This window comes from Canis lupus, chromosome 19 (assembly GCF_003254725.2).
Source record: "Canis lupus dingo isolate Sandy chromosome 19, ASM325472v2, whole genome shotgun sequence".
Taxonomy (NCBI): domain Eukaryota; kingdom Metazoa; phylum Chordata; class Mammalia; order Carnivora; family Canidae; genus Canis; species Canis lupus.
The window spans coordinates 18,726,741-18,740,627 of NC_064261.1; the positions used below are offsets into that span (position 1 = coordinate 18,726,741).

The 13,887-nt window shown below is 35.9% G+C and overlaps 1 protein-coding gene across 1 annotated transcript in view; it reads left to right on the forward strand.

Annotated features, from left to right (window-relative positions):
• ANXA5 (annexin A5) overlaps positions 1-12,332 on the forward strand; it is a 30,368-nt gene extending 18,036 nt beyond the window's left edge. The window contains exons 7-13 of the mRNA XM_025420498.3: positions 2,849-2,928; positions 3,367-3,423; positions 7,670-7,763; positions 8,624-8,719; positions 10,259-10,317; positions 10,550-10,672; positions 11,798-12,332. Of these exons, the coding sequence (XP_025276283.1) occupies positions 2,849-2,928; positions 3,367-3,423; positions 7,670-7,763; positions 8,624-8,719; positions 10,259-10,317; positions 10,550-10,672; positions 11,798-11,860 (572 nt within the window). The 3' untranslated portion in view covers positions 11,861-12,332. The remainder of the gene's footprint in view (positions 1-2,848; positions 2,929-3,366; positions 3,424-7,669; positions 7,764-8,623; positions 8,720-10,258; positions 10,318-10,549; positions 10,673-11,797) is intronic.
• Positions 12,333-13,887: the final 1,555 nt, after the last annotated feature.

Below are 13,887 nucleotides of genomic sequence, written 5' to 3' on the forward strand. Positions count from 1 at the left end.
TACAATTCAAGCTAGTTTTCTTCTTCAATAAGGAAAATACTGCTTTTTTACTATACCTATCTCTATTTTGGTACTTAAGAGAAGCTTCTGATGAAGATGGGAGTTTACTTTTATGTAGAATTTGCAACTAGTGTAGAGATACAGAGGTTGTTTTCTTTTACATGAACTTCAAGATGTAGGTGACTTTTCTTCCTGAAAATAAAATCAATTTTATGTTAGTAGAAGTTAAGAGTTTTAGCTTAAAGTCCTTTTTGGAATTTAGGAAAAGAAACTGCCCAAACCAGAGTTGATAAAAATGTTTGAGTAAATGTGTGTCATTGTAGCTAATGGCAATGCTTGAATACTCTGCATTTTAATTTTTCCCTTTGGTGTGCCTTACTTTTTTTGTGAAAAGAAATCTGTATTTCTAAAAAATCTAAATCTAAATCTAAAGTATATTCTGTAGGTGGAACCAAGAAAATGAAATAAAAAGTAAAGGTAGAGTGTTCTTTTCTCATCAGATTTTCTGTATCAGACTCTTACCTGACTGAGGAGGAGCAGACTATCCAAGTTGTCAGCTCAATCAACAGACCAACAAGCTGAGTGCCTTTAGCTAGGAAAATGGGTCCCTATCTTGGCATTATTTTATTAATCTTAATTTTTAAAAAATTTTTATTTATTTATGATAGTCACACAGAGAGAGGGGCAGAGACACAGGCAGAGGGAGAAGCAGGCTCCATGCACTGGGAGCCCGATGTGGGATTCGATCCCGGGTCTCCAGGATCACGCCCTGGGCCAAAGGCAGGCACTAAACCGCTGCGCCACCCAGGGATCCCTATTTTATTAATCTTAGAAGTAAGATTGTAACTCAGCAAATCAGAACAGTATGAAATTTAAATAATTAACTTTCTGAAGTGCTGGATCTTTTTGTCCTGCTTCTCTTTGTATAGTTGGATAGGTCCCAACCATTAAAGCAGAGGAAATACATGTAACTTAACTACAGAACATCACCTGTGAGTTTTATTTGATACAATATTCAAAGATCTCCTTCTTTTTTTAAAGAGTTTATTTATTTATTTATGAGGCACACACACACACACACACACACACACAGAGAGAGAGAGAGAGAGGCAGAGACATAGCAGAGAGAGAAGTAGGCTTCCTGCAGGGAACCCAATGTGGGACTCAATCCCGGGACCCTGGGATCACACCCTGAGCTGAAGGCAGATGCTCAGCCACTAAGCCACCCACCCAGGCATTCCTCAAAGATTTCTTTATAGGGATGTTGACATTTGTGAGTGATCCTTTGTATGCTGGATGACAAGTGGGATACTGTAAGGATATAATAATGGTGTATGGTCACATACTATGTACTAGCTGTGTGTCTGGTGGTATCCTGGCTATCATGAATGACCTAAAAGATAAATATAACATAGCTCCTGTCCTCAAGGAATTTGCAATCTATTTAGGGGTGACATGACTTAGAAACTCTAGCAGTTGTTAAAGGATAGCAAAACACAAACTAAAGTCAAATATCAAAAATGTTTAAATGCAAGAATTCACTTAGAGCAGAGAGATCATCAAGGCTTTTGATGTTAGGAGAGGCTCTGTGGTGCAGTCAGACAAAGTTTCAAGATGAGATAGGTTTTGGGTAGGTGAAGAAAACATCTTTGGTGTGTTAGTCCCTGTCTGCAATGGCATGGTGACTGGAGTGAGAACAGTATACTGAAGGAGTGAAAAGAACCTGGCCGTCATGGAGGTATATCTGTGTCTCCTGTGGGAGGTCAACTGAGTAAATGCAGGCTGTGTTCTTGATTGTTTTACATGACTGGATGAGAAGTTTGCACTTGATTCAGAGGTAGTTTAAGTTCTTGAATGAGCAGTGGAGTATTGAAGGAACAATTGAAGGAGAAAGGAGATTTGAATCAAGAGGCTGATTAGGTAGCTGCACATGTGAGGAGGAAAGCTAGGCAGTTATGGTCCAACCTAGCTGGGCCATAGGTTGGTGGGAGGTAGGAAGGGGAGTAAATCACAGAGAGGAGAGCTATTTCAAAAGATTTGGTCATTAATTATATATAGGTTTTGTAGTAGACCAAGGGATAGAAGAAGATTCCTTCAATGTTTTGTATTTGGGTAACTGGTTAAAATATGCATGTAGCTTTTATGGACCTTTTAAAATAGAAGTGTTAGGCTTTTAAAGTTTGTCTGCTTTCAAATAATGATTAAATATTTAAACGTCTTAGAGCTGCCTTTAATAGCAGCTGTTTGAGAGTTGGTGAAAAGGGCATGTAGACTTTTGTAGATACCCATTCTCCTCTTTCCTATGGCATTATGTTGAATAACTGGAAATAGAGGTGGGAAGGGGCATATTTTAAAATATCACTGCTGTCTCTCAAAGTTAACTTTATTTGCTGCCGAGGAGAAAATACCGTATTAGGGGAAAGAATAGCCATGACTAAAGAAAGAAAACTCAGAATTTTAGAGGATAGAAGACCTTTGGAAACTAATCATGAAAAACATTTTTTTAAAAAAGCAATACAGAGTTTAAAATTACAATCAATTATATGTTAGAGGCTTTCCCATACGATCACATGTCTACAGAGTAACAGCTGCATTGGTTGAGAGCATTTCTAAATGGCTGAGTCATGGATTTAGGCTTGAATTGAGTGCTTTTCGGGGACTCTGTTTTCTACCTGCAACTCATTTAAGTATTTGCCTTTAGTCTTTATAGTACTCAGAGTTGGAGTAGAGAACATTTACACTAATAAAATATTTCTTCCTTTATGTCTGTTCCATTTGATTAATGGGGTAGGATATCTTTTTTTAGCTTAAAGAAGTTATAAGTAAGTATGAAATTATTCTGTTGCAGAATATGGCTCAAGCCTGGAAGATGATGTGGTGGGGGATACCTCAGGCTACTACCAGAGGATGTTGGTGGTTCTCCTTCAGGTACTGGGTGGAAACTATTTAAAGTTTGATTAAAAAATCTGAAGCTGGACTGATCTGAATCTAGATAAGTAAGGTCATTTAAAATTCTCTAATCATTTCTGGTACTTGCTTGATTGTGGCTGTATGTTGCCTGTGTGTGTTTGTGTTTCAGAATATCTGACCTTAACTCTTAATAGCGCCTAACTTATTTTTAATTTTTTAAAGATATCATTGTTTCATTCATAGGATTTAAAATAAAGAGGATCAAAAAAAAAATAAAGAGGATCAGATTGATTTGGACAGTGCTATGTGATGATGTGAAATATTGTAGAATTGGTATCTTAAAGTCATATTATTCCTAAGAGAAAAGCTTTATGTGCACAACCATCAAGTGGAACCAATTTTCCTTTTGAATAAAAATGCTCATGTAATTCAATAATGTGACATTATCTCTTAAAGGCTAATAGAGACCCTGATGCTGGAATTGATGAAGCACAAGTTGAACAAGATGCTCAGGTGAGATGTGATAACTGTGAAATCAATGCTGTGGAAACTCCTAATATATATTGTGATAGTATCTAAAAATAATCTTATTGATGAATGCCTTACAAATCATAAGATTCGTGTAAGTATATTTTTCTCATATTGATCTGACAACTATTTTGTCCTAAAAGTGAAATGAAATAAAATGAATTATATATAGTGAATTTTGCCTAGATTTTTTTGGGGGGAGCGATTATGGAAACTCACAAAATAGATCATTTTACTGAGAATCACAGGTATTATTAATTCCAGTGCCAGTGAGGCAGTAGGTGTCCTTGGCAGGAGAGGATAAAGAAAAAAGAATAAGGTATTTTAGTGATAGATGGTGTTTTAATATGTAGTAGATTACAAGTTAACTGTACTATTTAGGAATTCTTCTACCTTTCTTTTGATAGAATTCTTTTTTTTAAAAAAGATTTTATTTATTTATTTATTTATTTATTTAATTAATTAATTTATTTATTTATTTATTCGTTCATTCATTCATGAAAGACACAGAGAGAGAGAGGGGCAGAGACACAGGCAGAGGGAGAAGCAGGCTCCATGCACTGGGAGCCTGATATGGGACTCGATGCCGGGACTCCAGGATTACACCCTGGGCCAAAGGCAGGCACTAAACCACTGAGCCACCCAGGGATCCCCTTGATAGAATTCTAAATAGGATTGTTCTCTTGTCAGCGCTTTTTAATGATATCCAAATGAAATTCTGTACTTAAATGGCTTTCAAATGTAGTATAATCTCACTGTGGTTAATAAGTAATCCCATGTTAACTATGGAGAACAAACTGATGGTTACCAGAGGGAAGGTGGGTGGGGGAAATGGGTGGAATTGGTGATGGGGGTTAAAGAGTGCACTTATCATGATGAGCACTCAGTAGTGTATAGAATTGTTGAATCACATATCATACACCTGAAACTAATAAAACATACTGTGTGTTAAGTATACTGGGATTAAAATATGTTTTAAAATCTTAAAAACATAAGTAGTTAAATGTGGGAAATAAATGTTAGGAAATTTGAAACATGAGACTTGAAAAATGGAAATTGGTAATAAAGGATTATTTGCCATCATGGAATCACATACCATAATCCTGTCTCTCTGGCCACATATTTGAAGTAATATGCAATTCTGATTGTTAGTCAAACATCACTGAAAAAGGAAGAGCCATATTCACTCTTCCAGTTGACTGTACACTATGAAACAACCATTTCTCTCTACAGAGCACTCAGTGTATAGCAGTACTCGTCAGACTTTTTTTTTTTAAAGCTTTTATTTGTTTATTCATGAGAGACACAGAAGCCAGAGACATAGGCATAGGGAAAAGAAGACTCCTCACAGGGAGCCTGATGGGGGGCTTGATCCTGGAACTCCGGGATCATGCCCTGAGCTGAAGGCAGAAGCTCAACCACTGAACCACCCAGGCATCCCACTTCCCAGATTTTTAAATGCATGTGAATCACCTGGGGATCTCCTTAAAAGGAGAGAGGGAGAGAGAGCAGGAGCAGGGGGAGGGGCAGAGGGAGAAGCAGACTCCTCACTGATCAGGGAGCTTGATGTGGGGCTTGATCCCAGGACTCTGGGATCATGACCCGAGCTGAGGCAGACATTTAACCCACTGAGACACCCAGGCACCCTGGATTCTGTAGTTCTAATAAGCTCTCAGATCATGCCTCTGTGGTCCTGGGTACCAGGGCTATATAGGTGTCACTTCCTGATGTGCAGAGAATGTGACCATTCAGAACCATGAAGGGGAAACTTTATACATCTGAAAACTGTTTTATGAAGATATTCCTTGAATAGAATTCAAGCTTTCTTTACTCTTTCAGTGTTCAGAAACAACATAGAACATGGTACACTGACTATTAGTTTTTGATTCTTTAAAATGTATTATAGAGGCACCTGGCTAGCTCATTTGGTTGGGTGTCTAATGCTTGATTTCTGCTCAGGTCTTGACCTCAGAATCCTGAGATGGGCTGCCTCAGGGCCTCAGGCTCTGTGCTCAACAGGGAGTCTGCTTCTTTTTTTCTCCCTTTCCTTCTGCCCTTCCTCTTGCTCACATCCACATGTGAGCTGTCTCTCCAACCAATCAATAAATCAGTCTTTGAAACAAAAGTATTATTAATAAATTCAGCTTATTAAAAATAATTATCCTTTTGGTGTTATGTAAAAAGGAGAAATTGCTATTTCTTTCTTAGCAAGAGTAGCTGGACTGTTACCACTAATGGGAATTTAAGATTTCTTAATTGAGAGTAAGCCAAGACAACCAAAGGGCCCTTTTATAAGCTCTTAGAGTTTTTTCTCTACTGATACTTGGCACTAAGAGGATTCCTTTTATTTCAGGAATTTGATAAGCCACAGTAAATTGTTCACCTGGGAATTTAACATTTTATAGATAATCCACTTTACTTTCATTCATTCATTCATTCATTCATTTATTTTCTTACATTTTTAATATGTTAAACTGATTTTACCTCCTCCTCCTCCGAATCCTGGTTTCCTGATCTTGGAGAGAAACCTGAATTTTTAGGGGAAGGAGGGGGAAAAAAAGGGAAAGAGAAAGAAATCAATGTTTATTGAGTATCTACAATTGATTACATAACACTGATGGATTCATTATATAAGTTACATAATCTCCATTAATGACTCTGTAGAAATATTATTCCTACTCTATAGGTGAAGATACTGAGACTTAAGAGATTAAGTAACTCATCTAAGATCTCACAGATAAGGATGAGACCCAGATTTTTTTACTGCAAAAAATCTGTACTTTGCACTGAACCAGAGGTTATCAAACTATGCTAAACCATAAAGCCCTCTCTGAGGGAAGGGGGAAGGGTGAGCAGATGTGAAGGTCCCTCATGCAGAGCAGCTCCTTGGGTATTTGGAATCCTCATTTAGAAGAAAGCACTCTTACATTAAAGTGAAACCAAAAAAACTTGTAAATATTGTTCTGCATGAAGATTATCATTACTGCATATTATTTCCATAGTAGTTTAAAATAGATATTGATCTCAAACATGATTCTTTCAAGAAAATGAAGAAATTATAATTTTAAATAGCTAACTCACAAATTATAACAGGCTTAATTGCTGTATCTACTAAAGAGAACTTCTAGAAATATGGAATAGTTCTTAAGAAAGGAGTGCTTCAGCAATGGTTGCAGTATTTTAGAGGATGCACCTTCTCTTTTAGGTGTTAATGTGTATGTATGTATATCTTATCTATGTGTAGAAAACATACTAGAGGTAATAACCAATATCTTTAGGATATTGGCATTCATAGTAATTTTTTTCTTATTTATATTTTATCTCTTGTACAAAATTTCTCAGTGAACATGTGTTATTTTTGTTATTAGATTTAAAAAGTTATTTTAACACAGATCTATAATACCATGGTATAGTTCTAAAGTTGAAATATTTGCATGACTTTCATAGTAAATATTTTCAGTTTTGAAGAACATGCTCACATGACCAAGGTTGTTATTATTTATTTTTATCATTAAGATAAATTATTTTCAAAATTAAGTATAAAAATACAACACATTTTTCAAAATTCCCTGGAAATACAACAAAAAATATTTGTTTATATGAACCCTAAAAAGCATATATTTTCCATGTAAAACAGTAAAAATAGACACTCAAACTATTCAAGTATATGTTAATTTCCTGCTGTATGCCAGGCATTGTGCTATACCCACAACCTTTTAAAAATTCATTGTGATCTTTTAGAAGTGTGAAAACTCTTTGTAGCTAGTTTTGATTAAACTGCAGTTGAAAGAGGAAATATGGAGTTTATGTTTTATCATGTGTTGCTGAACAGCTGCCAAGTAAACAAAACAAAACCTAGACAATTTAGCTCCTTAGCTAAATTCTTTTCCAATCTGTAAGTGGATTTGTCAATGGTGAGGTAATCAGAAATTTCCACCAACCACACTGTTGTCCTTGAAAGCCTGGAAATGCAGTGGACATTTTGGGAACATTTAATCACCAGATTGATGTGATTTATTGCTTTGACTTATTAATCTCTGTGGTACAGTTCAGTGGCATGCTCCAAAGTAGCTCCAAATGCACCTCACTGAGTTTAGGAAACATTAGAATTGAAAAGTATATGATGATGAATCAGGCAAATTATTGTACAGGGAGTAAAACACAGGTGTCATTCAGAACCTGGAAAGGAGATGGAGGAACAGTTTACTAACTGAGGTTGAAATCTTCACAGGCTTTGTTTCAGGCTGGAGAACTGAAATGGGGGACGGATGAAGAAAAGTTTATCACCATCTTTGGAACACGAAGTGTGTCTCATTTGAGAAGGGGTAAGTGAAAAAAATGTGTCTGGTACAGGTACTTTGGTTAATTTTGAAAGCACAGGAGCCAATATGCTAAAATATGTGCTATATAACAGGTACTTCCTGAGTGAATCAGTTTTTGTATTTCTTCCTTTTGGTAACCTTGAAAAATCTCATAATCCTCTTAGCTGCTATTATAATTTTTACAAAACTAGAGATCCTTAGTCCCCCCTTTACTATCAGGGTGATGAGGCAACTAAGCCTCTAGACACTAATCACTGAGCTATGGCTCACTTCAAGTATTTCCTCCTAAATAGTGGTATTTATCAGTTCTTGTGGTATCAAGTGGGAATGAGGTCAAGTGATAGGAAGCCATACTAACTGGGGCTTTAAAAATTTTTTTTCTGTAGGTAAGCTTCCTTGGCTGATTTGGCAGGACCTGGGCTCTTTCTGTTTTTCTTTTCCACTGTCCTTGGTGTTTTGGGGTTTTCTTTCTCATGCTCTGTACCTCATTGTCATAGGGTGGCTTACTGTAGCTCCAAATTTATCAATATTAACAGCAAGAAGAAAGGAAAGGGGTAAATTAATCATATCTGCTTATCAGCTCTTAATAAGGAAAGATTTCTCAGAATCCTGTCCAGCAGATTTACCTTTGGTTCTCATTGGTTGTAACTAGTAAGTAGAGGCTAGAAATTGAGTGAACAAAGAACATTTATAATCCATTGTTTAGGGCTTGGTATATTGAAGCTCTGTGACAAAGTCAGTTTTGTCGGCAAGGAAAAAGGGGAAATTTGTGTTCAGTAGGACAATACTTGGTTAGAAAAAATATTTACTTTCTGTACAGAATGATCTTTACATGATTGAGAAATTATTTTCCTTTTTTATAGTGTTTGATAAATACATGACTATATCAGGATTTCAAATTGAGGAAACCATTGACCGGGAGACTTCTGGTAATTTGGAGCAACTACTCCTTGCTGTTGGTAGGTAGTTTTACAATGTATATAATATTTATGGTGTTAAGAGCCAAAGTATTTTATTCAATTGAAGTGGTATCTGAAAATAACCACTTCTTTCTTTATGAAAAGAAGGGCTTATTATGATATTTGAGTGAAGCAAACTCCCAAATTTCCAATTCAAAGTCTATTTTGATGTTGGAAATGCATGATTATATGGTTAGTTCATCTAATCCTGTAGAAATACTAAACCAACTGTTTAAAAATCATTTTGAAGCTGTATTAAAAATGCTATTTTATTATGAATCTGAAGTGTGGGCATTATCTCAGATGCTTGTAAATATTATTTCTGATACTTGGTGAAATTTTAGTATCCTTTTGAATACTGTCCTCACAGCTTTGAGGCAGAATTGGCATCTAAATTAGAAAAAAATGTCTTTTGTATGATGGAAGATATGATGATGGTTGTTTTCAGATTATTTTGGAAATTTATTTTAGCTAAATATTCAGAATGATATGGAAAAACTGGGGAACTGAGGTGTGCTGTTTACTGTAGGATAATATACTCTTTAAATCCAGGGAGAATCTAGTCTGAGTTCCCAGTGACCCTAGTTTTCATATGGGTTGGGAGTGAAGCGCTTTCTGCTCTTTGTTTTAAGTATTTGATATTGAGCTTGAGTTTTTGTGATGCCTTCTGGAGAATAAGTTAAAGATGTGTGTGAACTGGCACTAGTAGTAGCCTTTGATTTGATTTCCACGGCTAATTTTAGTTAGAAAGATTTCAGACAGACCCTTAATAATTAAATGCACTTAAAATAATGACATTTTTGGTTACTGTTTAAGTTTTGTTTAAACACTGGAAAAGAGGGAATAATTCCACCTCCCAGTCCATGGACTGTAATTTCTGTGTATATGTTAAAGAATTTTCATACTGATAGTTTCTGAAGCTGAGCTGAGGTCTGAGCAGCCTTGACACTGAGTAGATACGTACATGTTCAGGGAAGATGTATGTATCTGAGACACCCTCAGTTTATCTGGATGTCTCTACTGAATTGGGTAAGTCTCATGCTGCTCTGTGTGGATCACAGATAGTAAAGAATATGAAGAGAATATCTAGGTTAAGATTACAGAAATTTCAATAAGTCTGAGATTTGTCAAAGATTAGTTTGCGTTATTTGCTTGAATATATTGGATCAAAAACTTCCAGATGTTTGTATCACTTCCTGAGGGTGAGGAAGATTGTGGTGTAACAACAGCTCAGGCTGCCTAAACTGTGATAGCAGAGAGGAACTCAGAACAGAGGGGCATTGAAAAGCTTGCATGCCCTGTCCTACACGCCTTTCTCTGCAGAACTTGGAACTTTCAGGAAATTCCAACCCAGTTTCTGAGAAAATACTTGGTGAATAGGAGATCAAATCAGCTTGCAAATGAGCAGTTTTTAAGCCTATGTTGCTTTTATGCTTGTAAATAAGTAGAGCAATAAGCATGAAGTAACTTTTGATTTTTAATTATTAATTCTTTTCCTATCAGTATAGCATTTGACCATCATGTTGTTTATTTTCTTAGTGAAATCTATTCGAAGTATACCTGCCTACCTTGCAGAAACCCTCTACTATGCTATGAAGGTAAGTGCATACCTTGAGTATTTCATCTAATTAATTAATCTTTTTAGTTGTCTTTCTCTGTGTATTCTTATGATTTAAATAATAGACTTTGGGGTTTTTTTATTCTCCTTAAAATATGCAGTTCAATTCTACCAAATTGTTTTACTTTATTGATTCATCATAACTCAGGGGAGTTTGATACTGTATTTGACATTTTGAAACAATGTGCCTCTCTCTTTTTCTTTTCTTATAGGGAGCAGGGACAGATGATCATACCCTCATCAGAGTCGTGGTGTCCAGGAGTGAGATTGATTTGTTTAACATTAGGAAGGAGTTCAGGAAGAATTTTGCCACCTCTCTTTATTCCATGATTAAGGTAGTAGAACATTTCTTTAAATTATGTTCAGAAATCCAGAGCAGACCAATAGATAGCATGTAAGACATGGATGGGAGTACCCAACTATGTAAAGTTTAAAATTTTAGTGGTGTGATTAGAGCCATGACTTAAAAAGCCTGGCATATAATGTTTCCTAAAGTACAGATGATGGTTCCCACGTGGAAGATTGGCTCTTGGTGAAGGAGAGGCTCTTGGTGAGCTTAGAAGCATTGTTTAGTAGACAGATGATTCATCAAACCCAGCCCCTGCCCCTGATGATAATGTGTTGGTTCTTTCTCACTTTTATCAGTTCCAGCTGTCTTTATTAGTTCCTCCTACCTTCCACATCGATTTTTCTTTATTGTCTATTATCACCTTGTCTCTGGTATTAGTTCATAGTTCAGGAAAGGATCAACCATGTCATCAGAAATAAGTAAAAAGAGCTTGGGTATTACTATCATTTTTGTCCCTTTAAAAGCAAGGGAGACTGTGTCCTATATTTAAATTTGGTTTAAATATTTAAAAGTCCTCTTTTGACTTTCTTTTCTTCCTTTCTTTTTTGTTCTTTCTTTCTTTTCTTTCGTTTGATAAAAGGGAAAATGGGTCATACACAAAGCAGGATCTCAACAAAGCAAGCTTTGCATTTTGTGTGTGGTATGGCTGGATTGAAGGGCACTAGAGTTCTCAAATGCACTCTACTTGATACATTAATTTTTCATACATATCTGTGTATGAGATAAGCAGAGGTCAAGCATATGCTGAAGAGAAAACATAACAGCCACACAGTCCCAGAATTACCTCCCTTAGCCAGACACTTTGTATGTGAGAGTAACTTACAGGTTTAGCAAGCTTCCTTGTTCTCTCTGTTACTTGAGAGAAGAACATACTTTATTCTCTTAGAGCTGTGCCTTTAAGGGTAAATTAGAAAGTTAAACATATGTTAGTTACGTTGGTAGGAAACTCCTTGTAGTACATTCCTGATGTGAAAGTCACATACACAGAGATTATCCACTTGGGGGAAAGTCATATGGCTAAAACTTGTTGCCATATGACAAAACATTTAGTTTTTCATTGTCTGCAGTTTCTGTGACTCATGGAGGTTAACAGAATACTTTTGGGTTTCAGGGTGATACATCTGGGGACTATAAGAAAGCCCTCTTGATGCTCTGTGGAGGAGAAGATGACTGAGGCATCAGCCAGAGAGAGATCTTATGCTGTGCCTGCCACCGCCACTTCGACCTTCCTTCACAGCTTGCTGCACTTTTTATATGCCAGTGCTTGACACATTGCCTTATTCACGTAGCGTGCTAATAACCAAAGCATACATGCTGCAGAATAAAAATAACGGTGCTTCTTTCTTAATGTTCAATTAAGGTCTTTCTCTTTGTCTGTTGTAGTACTAAAGTGTACTTACGTTATTAAAGTCTAAAGTCTGGGTCATTTAGATTTTCTTTTAAAAGATCAGACTGCTTTTAGCCTTTTTAAAAAAACTTCATTTATATTAAATTGAAAACTGTATTTCCTTAATCGGAATCTTAGCCTTAAAATTATGAAATCCTGGAAGTGTTATTAATCAAGTTTGCTACTAAATTAAACCTGAAAAATTATGGTGGTTGCATTCAAAAGATTAGTAAGAAATAAACATTTCCTTCCCCCTGAATTATGTGTGAGTGTGTGTTCAGAAAAAAATTTAAAACTTACTTGTATTTGTATTTGACTGCGGTTGATACAAGGTTCCTTTAGTTTCAGTTGTACAATATAGTGATTTAGTTTCTCTATGCTAAGCTCACCACAAGTGTAGCCACCATCTGTCACCATATAACACTGTTACAATATCATTTTCTATATTCCTTATGCTGTGCCTTTTATCCCTGTGACTCATTCATTCTATAACTGGAAGTCTGTATCTTCTGTTCCCTGTCACCCATTTTGCTCATTTCTTCCACCCCACTCTCCTCGGGTAACCATCAGTTTGTTTTCAGTATTTATAGATCTGATGCTGCTTATGTTTGTCTGTTCATTTGTTTTTAGATTGCGCATATGAGTGAAATCATATGGTATTTGTCTTTCTCTGCTGACTTATTTCACTGAGCATAATACTATGAACAATGATATCTTTTGATATCTTTTTTCAAGCTAGTCATTGCCAATGGTGTTAACTAACAACTGAATTTACAGTTGGCTTTTGGACCATAAGCTTGAAATGCAACTGCATTCCTCTGCATTGTGGAATGAGGGAGAGGCTAAAGGAGCCTCAGATTTATTTGAAGCATTTTTATTTGGGCATCAGGTAAGGCGATGCTTATGATGCTGGTTGCTTAATAGAAAAGCTATCTTAAAACAACCTAAAAAATAAAAATAAAAAAAAACCCTAAAAATTCAGAGTGCTATTTTTCTCTTTCCTGTTATTCACTCTTTTCTCCTATTTTCATCTGCTACTTTCTTTGAGATAAAAAAAGCAGGCAATATCTGTTAGAAGTAGTTTCTCTTAATTTGCCTTTTGGTTTTCTGCGTTCAAATGCTTTTTGAATTGGTGTCAATTTCTTTTTTGCACTGATACCTTTGGATATGCATTTTTTTAAAGACCATGTGATTACTATTAATAAGACATTTTTATAAATGGACTACTCTTCCTTAGAAAATTTTTAAATAGTAATATTGTTCATGTCACAATCTTGGCTACTAATCAGAATGGACCCTTAAAAGTTATATATGTGTGTACATATGACATTGTGATTTTTTTTTTGAAAGGCTCTATAGGTGATTCTGATACAGAGCCAAGTTAAGAATTAATTGTCTATATATTTTTTCAGTTTTATTAGGATATAATTGAAATATATCACTGTGTAAGTTTAAAGTATACAGCACAATGAATTGATATGTGTATTGCAAAATGATTATCATAATATATTTTATTAACACCCATCATCTCATATCAATTTAATTTTTTTCAAGACTATTCATCTTTTTTTTAAGATTCATTTATTTATTTTATGATAGACATAGAGAGAGAGAGGCAGAGACACAGGAGGAGGGAGAAGCAGGCTCCATGCCGGGAGCCTGACGTGGGACTCGATCCCGGGACTCCAGGATCGTGCCCTGGGCCGAAGGCAGGCGCTAAACCGCTGAGCCACCCAGGGATCCCCCATCTCATACAATTTAAAAAATGTTTTTTTCCTTGATGAGAACTCTGTAACTGGATCTGTCTCTTAATT